The sequence below is a fragment of the Zootermopsis nevadensis genome, unplaced genomic scaffold (genome assembly GCF_977971745.1).
Source record: "Zootermopsis nevadensis isolate Lab colony 2312 unplaced genomic scaffold, Znev_1.0 Znev_ptg000025l, whole genome shotgun sequence".
NCBI classification, from domain to species: domain Eukaryota; kingdom Metazoa; phylum Arthropoda; class Insecta; order Blattodea; family Termopsidae; genus Zootermopsis; species Zootermopsis nevadensis.
Genome location: NW_028259157.1, coordinates 8,529,481 through 8,546,225, shown reverse-complemented (window position 1 = coordinate 8,546,225; position 16,745 = coordinate 8,529,481). Strand labels below are relative to the sequence as shown.

Below are 16,745 nucleotides of genomic sequence, written 5' to 3'. Positions count from 1 at the left end.
ATAATTACCTCTTCAATGCCACATTCCTTAGATTCTGTAAATATTGTTCATACGGGAAGTGGGTAAGGGTATAGTCATAATTGTTTTCAGACAAAATGCTTTTATTCTTTCCTGTTAATACATTGGACATACACATTCATAAACTTGACTTATAATTGATTATTTTATTTTAACATTGCAATCATACATCCTTAATGAATCATATATTTCTCTTGCTGTTATGTTAACTCATACTTCCTTGAGTGGGGTGAGGGATGTCCACTTGTTCACTGGTGATATTTCTTATAAGCTCTGGTTCTGAGTCAGTGACTGCACTTACTACCTCTTAGGAGAGGCAAGGGTTACCAAGTTGATTAAATCCTGTTGATCTTTAAATAGTTTGAGAATCTGCCTAAATACTGTGATACCTTTAATTACCAAATTGGCATTTGAATTCTTGAGATTCGGAACAATTTCAATTTGCTCAAAGAAGTTCATATGCTTATTAACTTTTACAAGGCTTCTGAAGAACTTCATAAAAGAAGAAAATTCCAGTACCTACATTTATTTTCCCCTTTTAATTATGTAAATGATAGCATTATTTTAATCTTTGTCTTGGATGATTTTTTGGACTTTGACTTTTATGATGCCTCTTTTCTGCATGATGCATGTTTTGTCTTACCACTTCAAGATTTTCATCAGTTTTTTGTGTGTATTCTTGATACTTTGATACATCTGTAACACAGAATCATACATATTCTTAAAAACTGTTGAAAGGAGATAATTTATATCAGAGTAAAATAAATGAAAGGTATGGCTATCATAAGAAAATGTGGCAGAATAAAAGCAAGGTTTCATTCAGAGTGTCTCTGTAGAATGCTTTCTAGTACATTTCATGCAGAGATGTCTGATGATGTATTTTGGCCTCAGAAATCAAAAGCAATGATGTTTTATCTCCTACTAATATCTGTTGTACAGTTGACTTCTTGAAGCTTCAGTACACTGTATAATATAATGGGGCAGTGATCCTTTCACATACTATAACCAGCCTCAAACTTCTCTGGCTTAAAATAAAGTAATGTAAAATAATTATTTTATTGTAAAATAATACAGTAAAATCTGGGGTTATGGCATAAATTAGGCTGAGAGTTTCAAGTTTCTGACTGTCTCATGTTTCATGCTTTATGGCTCAGAGTGTCCTTCTGCTTAATGCCACTCTCACTTGTTACCAACCACAAGCTATATGATACCATGAACGAGATGACCCAAATGTCTTTATTAACACATGGATCCATTTCTTCAAATGATTTTCTCATGTATTTCAATAAACAATCATAGCAATCTGTGAAATATTAATGGCCATTAATGTTAAAACAGAACAATTTAAACAAGTACAACTTTCTTTTGCATGAAATATAAACATGCTTTTTTAAGAATATAATACTTACTCAGAACACGTGAATTTTTAGTGTACTCTTCTTTTGTTACCAACTTGAAAGCATTTTCATTAACAGTGACAGATGAAGAATGCAATGACAAACGCACTATGACCCTTCCAGAGTCCTCATTAAAGCCTTCAATCTAGAAGTGAACAGTTAGTCTTGTAGTTATACAAAACAATGTTATTAACAGAATCTGAAAACTTATGAACTACTTACCTAGTAATTTTAAAATTACTTTCAATGTGACATAATGTTTACATTCAATCCATCTACCAAACAAATGTTTAGGATTATAACAAATGCAATTCATACTTGTTTTGATGCTCGGCAGCATCGGCATTAGATTATTAGAGCGGTGTCAAGAATTTACAGTATTTTACATACTGTTACAATAGCATGATAGGAAGCAGATCTGATATATACTGGTGTCTAATCAGGGTCAGCACAAAGTTATCTGCTGCCCTAAGCAAACCTTTAGGCTTGCAGTGATTAACTAGCCAATATAATTCTGTACACAATTAGGTCATTACTAAATGATTCATATAAACACTGTATATTTATACTTTAATAATAAATGTTTCTGCTTCTAACTGCATGCTCTTAATGCTGCTTTATTGTTAAACTATTGGCAACAAGAAATATAGTTGACCGGATCCTTACCTGACCATACTGTCCTTTATGAGATCCAGATATTACTTGTACAGAAGCCCCTTTAATTACTTTTAATTCTTCTCCTTCATCTTGGGCCAAAGTAGAAGGTGCACATGAAGAATCTACTTTATCAGCTCCCAAACCCATTCCTCTGGGACGTGGTTGGGGCATATTTGCTGTCACAATCCTGCCAATGAAGGATCATTTCAGACAAAAGCTTGCCACGTCTGTTTCCACACTTTCTAAATGCGTATTTCTGCACACAATACTCAAACATAGTAGCACTGAGCACGTATGTCGGTATTTGTGGGTTATCAGGACACAAAACAGAGAGGCACGGCCCGACATCATCTGGATTCATATTTAGCTGAGTTCATGTGGCGGCGTACAAATGATAACGGCGATATTTTTAAAACAATTTTAAAATCTATAAGCCATTTCAATGGCCTCCGGAGACAGGTTGTAACAACAATTAACATCTCATGCATATCAAAATAAAATATAATAAATTTCAAGTATACGTCATTTATCCACACACATTAACCTAACGTAACCTAAGATAAGATAAGATAACCTAACCTAACCTATTTTTAAAGTGATGTGTCCCGATATCCCCCAAATACCCATATGTCATACAGTGTAAGAAAACTGAATATTATTTCTAGGTTTGAAAATTTGCATAGCCTTCATGTCAAAAAGACCATAAATGAAAAGAATTTAACCAAAGTGTTTATGTACCTCCCCTTTTTACCGATACCTTTTCCTGGATTCCAACCCATGCCCTTCAGCATTGCCATGCCATAATCCACTACAGGAATACTTTCATAGTCATCAAGAGTAGACTGAAATGAAAACAAATTATGCACAATAAGTATTAGCCCACTGGTCCATTAATAACTGGTCTTGAACTGAAAGTAAAAGAATTTCTGCACACCTACCATCTTGTTGTGGGTACATTCTCCAACAAAATTATCTTAAAAACAAAGATGCAGAATTTTTAAAAATGTCACCACACATCATTTCAGAACTATGTATAAGTGGTGCTTGTCAGAAAAATAATATTCCCTCACAGTAATTTCAACACTCCAACATACCTCTTTTGATTCTCCAATTCCATGTCTTGATTTCTGTATTTGTAGAGTTAAAGTATTAGAATTTTCAACAGCTTCAGTGAATGTCTTAACATCTATAATTAAGTCACAAAAATAGTTACATTAATATAAATTAAATTGGCAAAATTAGGCAATTTTAAAATGTTGTAAATGAAGTAGTTGAAAAAGAGAGAAATGCTTACAGGAACAAAATAATGGCTGGCATTTCACCCACATTGCAATTTCAACATTATTTTGGTTTGTGTCTTCAGGTTTTCAACCATACAGACCTCTGCCTGCCTGTGCCAGGCAGGCCCATACAGTGGGATATCAATTTTTACTCCCTGATTGTGAAGATAAAATATTATTAAAAGAGAGGTTATCAACAGCTTAATGTGAGATCTGAATGAAGGCTCACACTGTTTATATCTCAGTCATAACAAAGATTTGGCTTTTCAGGGAAGAAAGAAAAAAAGAAAGAGGAGGAAGACATACATAAAAATTAGATTATAAATTTTTATAAGTCAAAACTTATCATTTAGTTCTTACATCTATATAACTTACTTTATATGACTGTTTCGTTGAAAATTTGAAAGAGTATACATGTTTTCATACACACTAACCTTCCAGAATTTCTCTAACAGCAGTTTCCTCTAAAGAGTTCTTATTTAAGCTGTCCCCTATAACAGTACTATTTTCCTTTCTCTGTATATCTTCCTTCTCTTTAGTTTGAGGTTTATCACAAACAGATTTATTGAGTGGGATAATTAAATCAGTGACTTTCTCTCCCTCATCTTCACTCCTAGAAATTAAAAAAAACACATAACAACACTGCTAAACTAAACTTCTCTGACAATTAAAGATATATTACAGTAGTCAATATGAAGAATACTGAAACTGAGCCACATGGTTATTGTCATAAGATCCAGGACTGAGTTATGGTAAAGGGAACATATCACTTTTATGTTCCAAGACTCATTCTGATAATCTTGTTACTGAAAGATATTACTGATACATTTAAAAAAAAAAAATCTACAACTGCGAAGTGCTAGCTAAATTGTAAAGGGTTCCTTGCAACATACAACAATTAGGTTAGGGCTGATGGGGAAGCAGAAAGACATAAAAGGAATCTGCTCTCGCTATAACACTAAATAATTTCTAATTACTATAGTAACGGGTACTATTTTTATCGGTATTCACATTCCTACAGTAGCCTCATAACCTACGTAAGAAAACATACTTCTTGAATACGATAGTTTTGCTGTCGAGGCAATCGATGTACTGTACATCTTCCTTTTCTTTAGACTTCTCGTGCCTAAGAGGACCTGAAGGCTTTGATACTTTCGAAAACACAAACGAAAACTTTTTCTCCTGTGTCATAATTACAATATTAAACACATGAAAATTAACAGCTGATATACAATCACACAGATCACTCTGTCAGTAAAGGCAATACGAAAAACATTGAAAATCCATATAATTAGACTACAGCTTATTATACGACCTCAAATTCACGGGTTGGCTAGCCTGAATATCACATTATGCGAGATCTGTGAACAGTCCTTTCCAATCAACCCGTTATGCAGCACTAAGATCATCATTCAAGTGTTGTTGGTTATCTATGTCCTGACACAAATTTTATTTCTGTGATACTAAGGTTGTATTAAGAACTGCATCTGTTTGGTGATGGGGGGGCCGGAGGGGGGGGGGGGCTGTCAGCGTTTGGAATTTAATACGATGTTTAGAACGTGTTAAAATGTTCATCGTTTTCACCAACTCTAGCATGGATACCTTTCCAGTTCTACTCCCTGCCCTCCTGATTAGTGACCTAACATGTCATTTTTAATATTTCTGATAATAAATGAATCCATTTGAAAAAAATGGCTGACACTACTATGGAAATTAGTGCAATTGTACTTTTAATCAAAATTCCTACAGACTTAGTATAAGAATAATAATGAATACTACTGTAGCTACTGCTTTAATTGCAGACTGCTCTAACAAAGAGCTACATAGTTTTTAATGTCTCCCCCCTTTCACCCCCATAAACTAATTTCACACCAAAAACATTCAGATGATACAATGCTCACATATTCGGCTCATCATATGCAGATGTACCAAACAAATATGAACAAATTCACAATGAATCATTCCTCTTCACAACTTGGCAACTTCTTTGCTGCAAATACATGAATAATATTATATAATGAATAACTTTTGCACAACCTACATCTGTGACTACGTAATATCTAAAGTAACACTGTATAGTGAAAAAATGCCACCATATTCTGTGCAACTTACAGTTGCAAGTTTGTGAACCCACACCAACTTACTCCTATGCCCAATAGCTGTAATTCAGCAAATTGAAACAGCTGTTTTTATTTTACAGACAGACGATGTTGTACTTGTAAACTCCACTTAAATGGGTCCTCTCAGTTGAAGTCCTTAATTTGTTTTCCTATTCATTTCAATTTTATTTCTATGCTACCAGAAGATAGTCAATAAATAACCAGATCATGTAATGGCTCCATGAGTTACAATACATAACTTTATATTTATTACGGTATAGATGGTTACACATCCCTCAACCATTCCTTGTCAATGTTGGTCTTCTGAGTTATAAAGTGTATGTATATTGCAAGACTTTTACAGTGGCCAGTAACATTTTCAGGCAGACAGTGACCACAACTTATATATGTGTGCATTAAAATATATTTCTTCAAAAACTGTAACCTTGATACTGCATCCTTTCATGGAACAATCTACATAAAATAAGTAAATGAACACAGTAATTATTGTGTAATTCTTAACATTTCAGAAATGCCATTAATTTCTTTTGTTAGAAATATAACACACAAAAAAGTAACAAACTTTTTATTAACCCACAAAAATACTTTATTCAGCAAAACAAATACAAATATTACATTTTACAGAATTAAAAATTTATGTATGAATTAGGTAACAGCTTATGTTTTTCCTTTCATTTTAAAAATACAATGCAACTTCAACCGAAGGAAACAGTAAGAGATCACACAGGAGCAAGATATTGATTCATCTCTACTTCCTCATATATGCCACAAAGTGCTACTAGACAACTATCAATCACTGTTGGTCACAAAGAAACAAAAGTCATGTCCACAACACTTAACGTTTACTTATGGTCAGTCTTATTTATTCATTTAGGTTTACACATCAATATAGTTATTAGCAAAATATGATGCTATAATGTGGGACTTACTGAACATTCTTTTTAAATCACATTATTTCAACATTGTTGTTTATTGTTGCTGCTAAGGGACAATAAAATTATTACAGCCTACTATAACCTTTATCTTACAGGAATAAGTGATTCAAAGACAAATATTATAGGACTGCTGGCCAGACTACTTCCAGGGTTGAAAGTTTAGTGGTATTCTAGTGCAATGTACAGTAAGCTGGGCCACACGCAAGCTGTGATGCACATATTTAAAGGCTGAGGTTTTCCCAAGGAATATAATAAGATACCTCAATCATGACAGCCATGTTTTGAGCCAGGTATCTCTCAAATATGGATTCATACCCACCAGACCAAAACATTAAATGGAATAAAGTACTGCAGGAACATATCAAAAGGCACAAATCTACAATTACTATGTGTAACAACACAATTTATTCTTCAATAATTGGTGATTAATGTATATATGTAATTATATGGAAATAGTTTTGTCATAAAACATATCTTTAATGTAAAATACTGACAATGAAGTAACATGGTTAATGGTTCCATTTTTAAATATTATGTAATTACTTCAAATGTCATCATGCCATGAAGCACTACTTACAAAATTTGCTTGATCACAAATTCTGAATGTCCTATAGACTATGACATGAAGTGGATGGCCAAGTTAAGTTGTACATACAAAAAATACAAAAATACATCTATAAGGTAATGAATATCCAGAATATGCTGTTTAAATACTTTGAGCATTAAAATTATGTAAGTTACATGGAGATAAAGTGTTACACAAGAATTTACATTTTCCATTTAGACAATGTAGGAATACAAAGTATAATAAAAAATTAATTGTGATCACAACTAGCACAAATTTACATACTAGTGATAAAAAAATTAATTCAAAATCATATATTTACATGCATGTCAGCATTTACAAAAAGTTATAAATACATACAACAAACCTGTAAAAACTAAAACTGTAATACACCTTTTTAAAAATGTGATAAGCAAAAATCCCTTAAATATGGAAATATATGCATGGCAGCAATACTATAATGATATTTTGTTTTGACATTATCCATTGCCTGCCATGTAAAATGTAAATGTAAAAATTTACTTCATTCTGGAGAGTTGTAAAGATTAGATGTATCTAATAGACCCCACAAAGCAGGTGACAAAAATGTGGTAAATTCTAGGATGCTCAAAGTTTATACTGGTATAATTTTAAGTAACTGGAAATGAATGTCAAAACAAAATATAATACTAATACACCACTGCCAAAAACATCTAAATAATACAGGAAGAAGTTGGATTTGATATATTTAATTATTTCGATACAAAAATACATGCAATTATACCTGTGTGCTTGCACACGTCTTATAGACTCTGACAGGGACAAGTAACTAGAGACAATATAGGGCTGAAGCATGAAGACAAGCGAGTTTTGCACAAAAAATTATCTAATGGCATATTTAACTTTGTTCATAGTCTAAAACAAGTATTATTTTTCTTTTCCAAACAGTTCCTTGTAAACTGAGAGTATCAGAATGTATCACCTATGTCAAGGTTACGCAACTGGTGAACTGTGAACAATCTGCAGCTTTATCTATGCAAAGGTGCAAACTCTACTTACCACCACAGTGAGAACCTCGAATCCTACTTAGTTATCATGAAATGAAAGTGCATATACAATTCTTAACTGTTTGTATTTATCATGCGATACACACTGGTAAAGAAATATTTGTTTTCTGCATCACAACACAAATATTAATACTCATCCATCTCCTAAGTACTGTGTGTTTTAATTGGTAAGGTGTACAATACAAAATATCTGCTACCATAATCTAACCTCAAATTCCCTCAAAATGTCAAGTCATGGTGGTATAATCATTATGTCTTAAGTGGAGACAATGCCACTAGCAAATTCCTCCTTTATGCCATAGTATCTCAGTATAACAAACTTTTGTGGACTGACAAAATATATTTGTCATAATGAATGACAATAAAAAACAAATTAAGAGTGTATGATTTGTTGTTTTTGCATAGGTCAAAGTATTGATGTCACATAAGTGGCACATTGCATGATTGTAATGATATTTGCAAGTGTAAAAATAATCGCTCAACCTCCAATGTGAAGAAGAATGATCTAACAATTATATGATTATATTTTATTGGCTGTGCATCAAGTCTTACACATGGTCCAATTGGCCAAGCATCATGGTAGCAAACTGGTAAACAGTTTAACAACAATGTCAAAATCTGGCCAGCAGCCCCATAATTATCAAACATAAAAAGAAAAATTCATGAACTATGTACAAATACAATTGCTTTAAAATGGAAATACAGCACTACAAGTGCTGTGATATGTTATATACCAGTTTCACTCAAGTCATTATTTGGATTTACAAGAGAATAAATTTCATGTTACAGTTTTAATAAAAATGTCCAGTCCTCTGTATAAAATTATATGGCACAAATTCTGAAGTAAATATTTGTAAAAATCAATTACATCTAATAAAGTCTGCATAAAATTAAAATAAAAATTATGTATAAACCATCATCAAAGTACAATCAAATGCACTATCACCCTAAATACACAAAAAAAAAGTTCTTCATTAAACATATTTTTATAATAAAAATGTCTCTTCACAAGCCTTAAACATAGCTGAACAATAATCTTGCTGCTGGCATGTTACTGCCATTCACTGACATGGTGAATGTTTTGAAAAGGATAAAAAATGATGAAGAAAACCTTGAAAAGTGGTTGCAAAGTAAAGTGTGTGAATCTGGGTTGTTGCACTGTGTAGTGTGGTAGAAGCTCTGAAACATTAGCAATCTTCATACAACCGTGAGAACCTGAAATCTTATGTCTGAACCTGGCTTCCAGTACAAGACTGATGCAGAGATTATCGGTGTAGTCATGGAACAAAGGGATGACGCAAATAGAGCAAATGAAGAAAGTAGTGATCATGTGGCACAATAGCATGTCGACACTTTGTATGGCTAGACAGATCAGTGGGGTTAAAGTATAATGGCATTACAGAAAAGAAAAATTGAAAGTGTCATAAGGAGAAGTCCAAACTCACAAACTGACATGAACTATTTGTTAATATAAAAGTCAGTTGCATTAGAACACATGCAGGCTCTCTTTATAAAGGTATTAATCTTTGAGATCCATACAACACAGGGAATGTGTTAACAAGACAGCAACCATCAGCTTTCATAAAGGCCTCTGCTCCGCAGAGTCAGTTACAAGACAAAATTTTTAAACTGTTCTTCTTTTTGATTATTTTGAACATGTTATCACCTCCATTAGTTATAATAATCAGCAACCAACTAAAGTTTCACTCATTATGCAAAATGTGCATTTATGCATGGTAAATACATTCCATATAACTGTAACATCATTAACCTCTTTACTAATATTCTTCAGATAGCATAAAACAAAAAACAATTGGGCAACTAATCACACATTTACTATATACAGCATCATAGGCCTATATAAAGTATTTAAACATTTAGTAACCTTAAATTAATTTATAATGTATGAGCACTAACCATGGGCTCGTTTAAAATATTGTGACGTGTCACCGTGGGTGCTGGGGCCTCGTGCTGGAGGGGAGGGGAGGGGCCGCTTAACTTCCAGGGTAGCTAGTCTGGATCTTTCAACATTTTGGGAGGGGGATTATAAACAAAGTCGCATTCCTGGGCGCGGCCAAGTGTGAGCTAGCAAGCAGAGAGTAAGCTGGAGGGCACCGCGGCAGCTAGACCGAGCAAAGTGTTGGGCGTGTGAAAAGTGTGTCAGGTCATATTCAAGGTAGCAGACTCCAAAAAGCAAGGGTTGGCAATAAAGGGCGTAATTACCAACCTACGTCACAATATTAAACTACACTGACTTATAAGGACTAAATGTACTATTCATATGTGGTCCATTTTTCTGCCACAGCAAATTCTATTTTTGCGTCTATAATTAAAATTTCACTTGTGAATGGCATCACAATATAAGGATGCAGCAACAAAATAAATTATTTCATTCATGTTTAATGAGTGGTAAAATGCCTTGATGTTCAGTTCAATCACATGTTTCTTGAATCTAATCCGACACATCCTAACAGAAGCAAGAATTTCATCAAGTTACCTGTCTGCAGTTTTTGGCAAATGTCAACCTAGCAAAGCATGTAAAAAGTGCTATGCTAAGGAAAAGGGCTGGTTTATAAAGGGACAATTTTAGGCTGTTACCATTTGAATACTTACAAATCAAGTATAGATTTGTAAATTCTCATCTTGTTCATATAGACTTTTATCATGTCTTCACCCTACCAACTGCACCAGCCAAATCCTCTTCATAATCTGGATGCCTTCCAACATCATCATTAGAAGATAAGTTCTGTGTACATGAATCTGGAAACCTGCAAAGAAAGAACGTAACATAAAAATTATTTGTGTCATAACATAAAACAAACAAAGCAAAACCAAGAAGATTAAAATTTCCATAAACCAGAAGAATTCATTTATATAATGAAATGCTGATTTCACACTATTAAAAATTCATGGTGGAGTTTCACACTAGGCAAATAAAATTAGTTTTTTTAGTGGAAAACCGAAGTGTTGTCTGAAATAGTTTAATTACTGTGAGTATTTACTGGAATTCCAAAGTTCCTTACATCAAAAATTTTCTCAAGAACAACTCATTGTGCAAACTTTGTGTGCTTAAACCTAAAGCTTTATGCAAATTCACTGTTTCTCCATGAGCATCAAACTTCAAAGTATTTACATGTTTATATTGTGAGCACATTTTTCAGTTGTTACAAACTTAATCGAGCAATGGAACAAACATAAACTGGTCCATCTTAAAAACTGCATGTCTGTGTCAACAATATTTCAGGTACACTATCCTCAATATATGAAAATAGTAATGAGTCTATTAAAAATGGGACAATTTTTCAAATTTACAGTAAACAAACTGATTTAAATATTAATTGCATAACTGTCACATCACAATTCTGAGACATAAAAATATTCTTCTTCTTCTATGGCTCTCCGGTCCGTATTCAGTCCATGGCCTCCTTAATTCTCCTTTTCCATTTGGTCCTCTGTTAGGTCCGTCGAGACATCTTCCTTTTTACGGTGCAAGGTTGTTACCCCTGCGACCAACCCCCAACCTGGAGGACCAGGGTACCTGTCTTAGTCTGACCTCTCCCCCTCGACCAATCTGGCTAGGGAGGCCCTACCAGTAGCTATGCTACCGCCAGAATAGCTCTTGGGATCACCGAGGTACTCGAGTCCCACCACCACAAGGTGCAGGTACCATTAAGTGGGGCATAAAAATATTATAAATATAAATATTATAAAAAAAACATATTATTTATACTTCAGGTGGATTAAAACAAACCTTGTAAATTTGAAATTTTTATTAGCAAACTATTAATATTATGGACACTTTGCCTGCACAGATTATAGTACAATTAAAAATATCTTGCTTTTCTCTTTATTCACATATGTAAATACATACCGGTTTCTAGCATCTTCTTCATTAAATGGATTTGTGTTTGGAGAGGTCTCTCTAATGGAACCATCCTCACTAGTTTCCAGGGATCGATGTGACCCAAAGGTCTGGGGGTTTATATGGAAAGGGTTTAAATTCTCACTTGCAAAATCTAAACCTTGGGCTTCAGGTGAGAAAGACTGGGGTGTGTAATGTGGGTTATAAGGAGTACTGTTTGTGTGATTTGTAGGTGAGTATGGAGGGGGAGGACCTTCATGAATTGGTGCACATGGGACCATACTCGGAGCCTGCCGACTGTAGACACGTACTTGTTCCTTTGCTCTCAGGACAGCTTGTTGAGCCAGTCCTGAACCTGTTTGAAACAAAAATAAATACTACAATAAAATAACTCACACAATTTTTCAAGATAATTTCAGTATTCATAAGGAGAAACTGGTCACTGAAATTATTTATGATATTATCAGTTATTTTTATGCATAACACCTTACACATGACAGCTTAAAGCTTAACATATACTCAGTCTGTCTACATAAAAACACATAAAATAAAATTTACACCAAAGAAAGAAAAAAAGTAAACTACAGCACATTAATTAAATAAAGTCAGACATGTTAAAAATTTACTTCCACAGATAATTAAGAATGTTGGTTAAAATTTCATATTTCCTTTCAATTAACAGGCACTGTACACCCAGAGAAGATAACTGTCCAGAATTTAAAATGTTTTGTTACATACTCTGCTACGAAACTGTATGTCAACCCAGAAGACCACCACAGACACGATAATCTGAATCTTCAGCAAGACCTCAGAAATCTTCTTACCAACTGATATCCTGGTGTAAGGATGGCTGTCTTCTGGGTGTTGCACAGTGTAGTCTAGTAGAAGTTTACTGATATTTCAGAGGTACTTGCTGCCATTGCTGTGATGGAGACACGAAGCACCAATGAAAATTCAGTAAACTTCTACCAGACAACACAGCACAACAAACCAGAAGACAACCATCTTCATACTCACTGCTGAGAGGACCTCAAATTTCACTGACGTCCTGGTGGCTTAGTAATTAAAACGCTAACATATATACAAAAAGACTCAAGACTGTATAACTACTCTAATGACAAAAGCTTTTCATTTTCCACAATGTTGGTACTAATACCTGAATATCTCATTTCATGTAAACCTTTACTGTGAACATCTGGTATCTGGTAAGCAATATCCCGGTGGGCTTCATGAATCACATGACATTTATGTGCTAGTTCCAGATAAGAATCAGAAATCTTTAGCAAACCCTCTTTTACTCGAATTAACTTCACTGCTTCATTTTCTTGTATGCGGTCCAACACTGTAATTCAGGAAAAATAACATTAATATTTAAAGACATAAATGCACAAATACATACTTAAGAATAGAGAACCGTGTGCATTCCATATGTAAAATATACATCCCAATTATATTTTAGAACTTCACATTCTGGTGTCAGGCACTACAGGCAGTTGATACTCCTGTCAAATAACCTGCAAAAATTAATATCTGTTTATGCAAAAACCAATAAAATCCAGACTTACTGGTGAAACATTTAAAACTTATCACCAGGTCTTACTTATGCCAGCTAATTCTACTTCAGTGCTACAAATATTTTCTTTCACATATTTTAATATTATCCTCTCACCTACTACATAGCCACAATTCAAACATCCTCTTTCCAAAATACTTACCTAAAAAATGATTGTATGCATTTTTATCATCACAGTCTTACTGAGACACCTCAATTAATGAACTATCCTCTAAAAACATTAACAATTTTCCTCATCATTTCATAATATCCTTTGACAGTGAATTAGCATCCTTTGGGTCAAAGTAAGTTTCTTAATTTTTTCATATCCTTTAAATTTTTACTCTCCAGATAGTCCAAGTTTTGCAGTCACATGTATACAGTGATGCTTATTTTTATAATCACATCAACTGCTAAATATCTCCTCTTCCCAACATGTCAGCCCATGGAAATTCAGACTGATACTGGAAGAAACAAACTCATAGCCTAAAGACATTAGAAATAAAACTTACCTCAATTACAGCAGATGCTGCTTTATTATAAAGAGGTAGCAGTAACTTCTCTGCATATTTATCACACAAACTCCTAACATATGGCAAATTCTAATAATCAACAAGCCCAACATAAAACTCAAGATTTCCCAGTAGCAAATTTCTTCAAAATAATCCTAGGCCATTTGCCTAATGAATCACTGTTGCTTCATATTTGTGAGACACTGGGTTTGAATATCAAGCCTTGTGATTAGATGCCCTGATTGTGGTACACAGGTGCTTTCAGAACATTGCAAAGCACCCATTAAAATTACTGTCTGTATACATATAACTTGAGAACAGATGAACAACTTTGTTCTTGATTTTCTTCAGTTCTCTCCAGGACAATGCTGGAATAGTACCTTAAAATTAATCATAAACAAACCTATATAAATGTAGGATTTGAGGCTCTCACGGTGGTGTATACAAAATCTTCTGTCATCAGGGCAATAACCTGATGATTTATTTATTTATTTAACAACACTGTTTCAGAGTATATAATGCCAAATGAGAGGACAATAGTGAATAATGAATTGTAAAGGATGTGGAAAAAAGTAAACATGGCCTGGCATTTGCCTTGAGGGATTGAGGAAAACCACAAACAACCTCAGTCAGGATAGCCACTCCCCGGGCCGAGATTTAAACCTGGGACCTCCCAAACATGTAGGAGTGCTAACCCCTTCACCACAACATTCAGTGCCCTGACGATGAATGCAGCATGGACCTCTGAAACATTGGTAAACGTCTACTAGACTATATGGTGCTATAACTCAGAAGACAGCCTTCCCATATAAATGTGTTCTGCACAATAATTAAAGTTTACATTAGGAATTATTTAACTGCATTGTTAAATCCAGGTGCACCTCACCAACCTTCAAACTGTGCCTGATCACATGACCTCTCAGCTTGAGCTAGTTTAATTTCCATTTGTTGAGCTTCTTCCGCACTCCCTCGTTTAGAAGCCTTCTTGAGTTCTTTCCTAAATTTACTTGCTTTCATTTCACACGCTGTAACATGAGTTCTTGCTTGATCTATATGATGTTCACCTTCAAGAATCATTTCAAAGTTTGTTATGAATTCTTTTAAGTGATCTGAAAAACAAAACAATAAATGTTAAAGATCTACTAAAATGTATTTTAATGGCATTTCAAATGGATTAAAATTATGTTAAAAGAAGGAATAATGATTTTTGAGAAATTTAAAAAGAAATGTATGTGTTATGTTAATAATATATTTTATCAAATAATATAAAAACACTTTCTCTCAAATAATGGTTTGAGAAATATTTGAGCTACACACATACAGTCAGTATGTATTGTACATTTCACCTGCAAATTCCTTTTGAACTTCTGTCCACAAGGCATTAAGTTCTGAAAGCTGAACAAAGGTATCCTGAATGGCTGGATTTTCTTCATTCAAGGACCATTTTAACATGTCTTGTGCAGCAGTGTTCTGAGCCATTGCAAAGGCTTTTGCTGTAGAGCGCACATCTCGGAGCTCTGAAATAACCATGTTGAGCTCCCTGTGACCACTGCTCATTGACTTCAGCCTTACACTGCTCCTGTAATAGGAAGTAAGAAAAATAATATATGTTCATAAGGAGTGCACACACTTTCCAAATGTTTGTAAGACTTGAGGTTCTCACAGCGGTGAGTATGAAGATTTCCGTCTTCTGGGTTGTTGCGCTGTGTAGTCTGGTAGATGTTAACCAACGTTTCAGAGGTCATACTGCCTCCGTCCTTTGTAAACTGTACACTTCACTGGTCTTGACATAAATTTATTGCAAACACAAATGTGTCACTTCAAAGCTAATTACACTACAAACACCATGATGTACAGAGCTAGAAATTGTTCTCTATATATGGTTAAATTTTCATTATGTCAATAAGTGTATCAAATAAAACTTATTTAATTTTCGTCACATATTAAGTCTTGTACAAAAAGCTTCCATTTTAATTTTTTTTAGGCTCAATTTGGGCTTCACATAAAATGCTGGTTATAACTCTGCAGGCCTTTCATGAGTAACTAGAACATGTATTCTATCAGATCCCTAAGTAGAATGGTACTCATTTAAAATTCAGTTTATATATAACTACCTTACCAAATACAGCCAAACATGATTAATTATCCATCCACCCCTCAACATGAACATGAACTTGAGTAGTTACTTCAGCATTAAAATAAAAGCATATAATCAAATCATACCTTCTAAGAGCTTTACTTGCTTTCTCCATCCTCTTTTAGGCACACCACGTTGGGAAAATGCAAATTACACCTTACAGAAAAACGTCTAACCTAAACTTGCCTCGAGATCTGTTCCTGAGACCATACTTAAAAGCACATTCCATGATTTTTATCTTTACTAAACATGCTATAGTCGTTTATTAAACCTAGCGTAACCACACCTAACGACGGAACTTCCTTCGCACATTCAATAAACCACAAATTAACATTAAACGACCGACAACCGTCAATTGAAATTTTAAAGGGGATAAGGCACTGCCTTCGTGAACAGATTTCTTTTATCGTAGTAGTTTTCACAGATAATACCAGTAGTCCGGTTGAACAGCGCATTCAGCTACCAGAGAGCGTGACAAAATTTCATGTAGGATTATATATATATATATATATATATATATATATATATATATATATATATATATTAAAAAAAAAATAAAAATGGTTATGCAATTCTTAATTTCCACTAACAGGAAATTCAGTCACCAGGAACAACATGATTCCGTCATACACAAGTACGCTTTCTATGCGACACGTACTTTATA

At 34.0% G+C, this 16,745-nt stretch overlaps 3 protein-coding genes across 5 annotated transcripts in view; 1 reads left to right on the top strand and 2 right to left on the bottom strand.

The window, feature by feature from the left end:
* LOC110827620 (uncharacterized) overlaps nucleotides 1-16,745 on the top strand; it is a 73,564-nt gene that overhangs the window by 44,736 nt on the left and 12,083 nt on the right. The gene's annotated exons all lie outside the window — the stretch shown is intronic.
* Nucleotides 81-5,394, bottom strand: LOC110827626 (G-patch domain and KOW motifs-containing protein). Of its 2 annotated transcripts, none has more exons than XM_022059468.2 (7): nucleotides 5,254-5,394; nucleotides 3,787-3,965; nucleotides 3,167-3,258; nucleotides 2,811-2,914; nucleotides 2,082-2,259; nucleotides 1,428-1,560; nucleotides 81-714 (listed from the first exon to the last, which is right to left on the bottom strand). In XM_022059468.2, coding segments are annotated over exons 1-7 (825 nt in total). In that variant the 5' UTR covers nucleotides 5,256-5,394; the 3' UTR covers nucleotides 81-577. The 2 variants fall into 2 exon arrangements, with proteins under 2 accessions (XP_021915160.1, XP_021915159.1); XM_022059467.1 differs by lacking the exon at nucleotides 5,254-5,394 and adding an exon at nucleotides 4,404-4,654.
* Nucleotides 6,035-16,501, bottom strand: LOC110827625 (uncharacterized). 2 transcript variants are annotated; one of them, XM_022059466.2, is made up of 7 exons: nucleotides 16,168-16,501; nucleotides 15,608-15,727; nucleotides 15,291-15,523; nucleotides 14,835-15,053; nucleotides 13,037-13,222; nucleotides 11,890-12,235; nucleotides 6,035-10,786 (listed from the first exon to the last, which is right to left on the bottom strand). In XM_022059466.2, exons 3-7 carry the CDS (start codon nucleotides 15,499-15,501, stop codon nucleotides 10,681-10,683), a joined length of 1,068 nt encoding a protein of 355 aa, XP_021915158.1. In that variant the 5' UTR covers nucleotides 15,502-15,523; nucleotides 15,608-15,727; nucleotides 16,168-16,501; the 3' UTR covers nucleotides 6,035-10,680. The 2 variants fall into 2 exon arrangements, with proteins under 2 accessions (XP_021915158.1, XP_021915157.1); XM_022059465.2 differs by lacking the exon at nucleotides 15,608-15,727.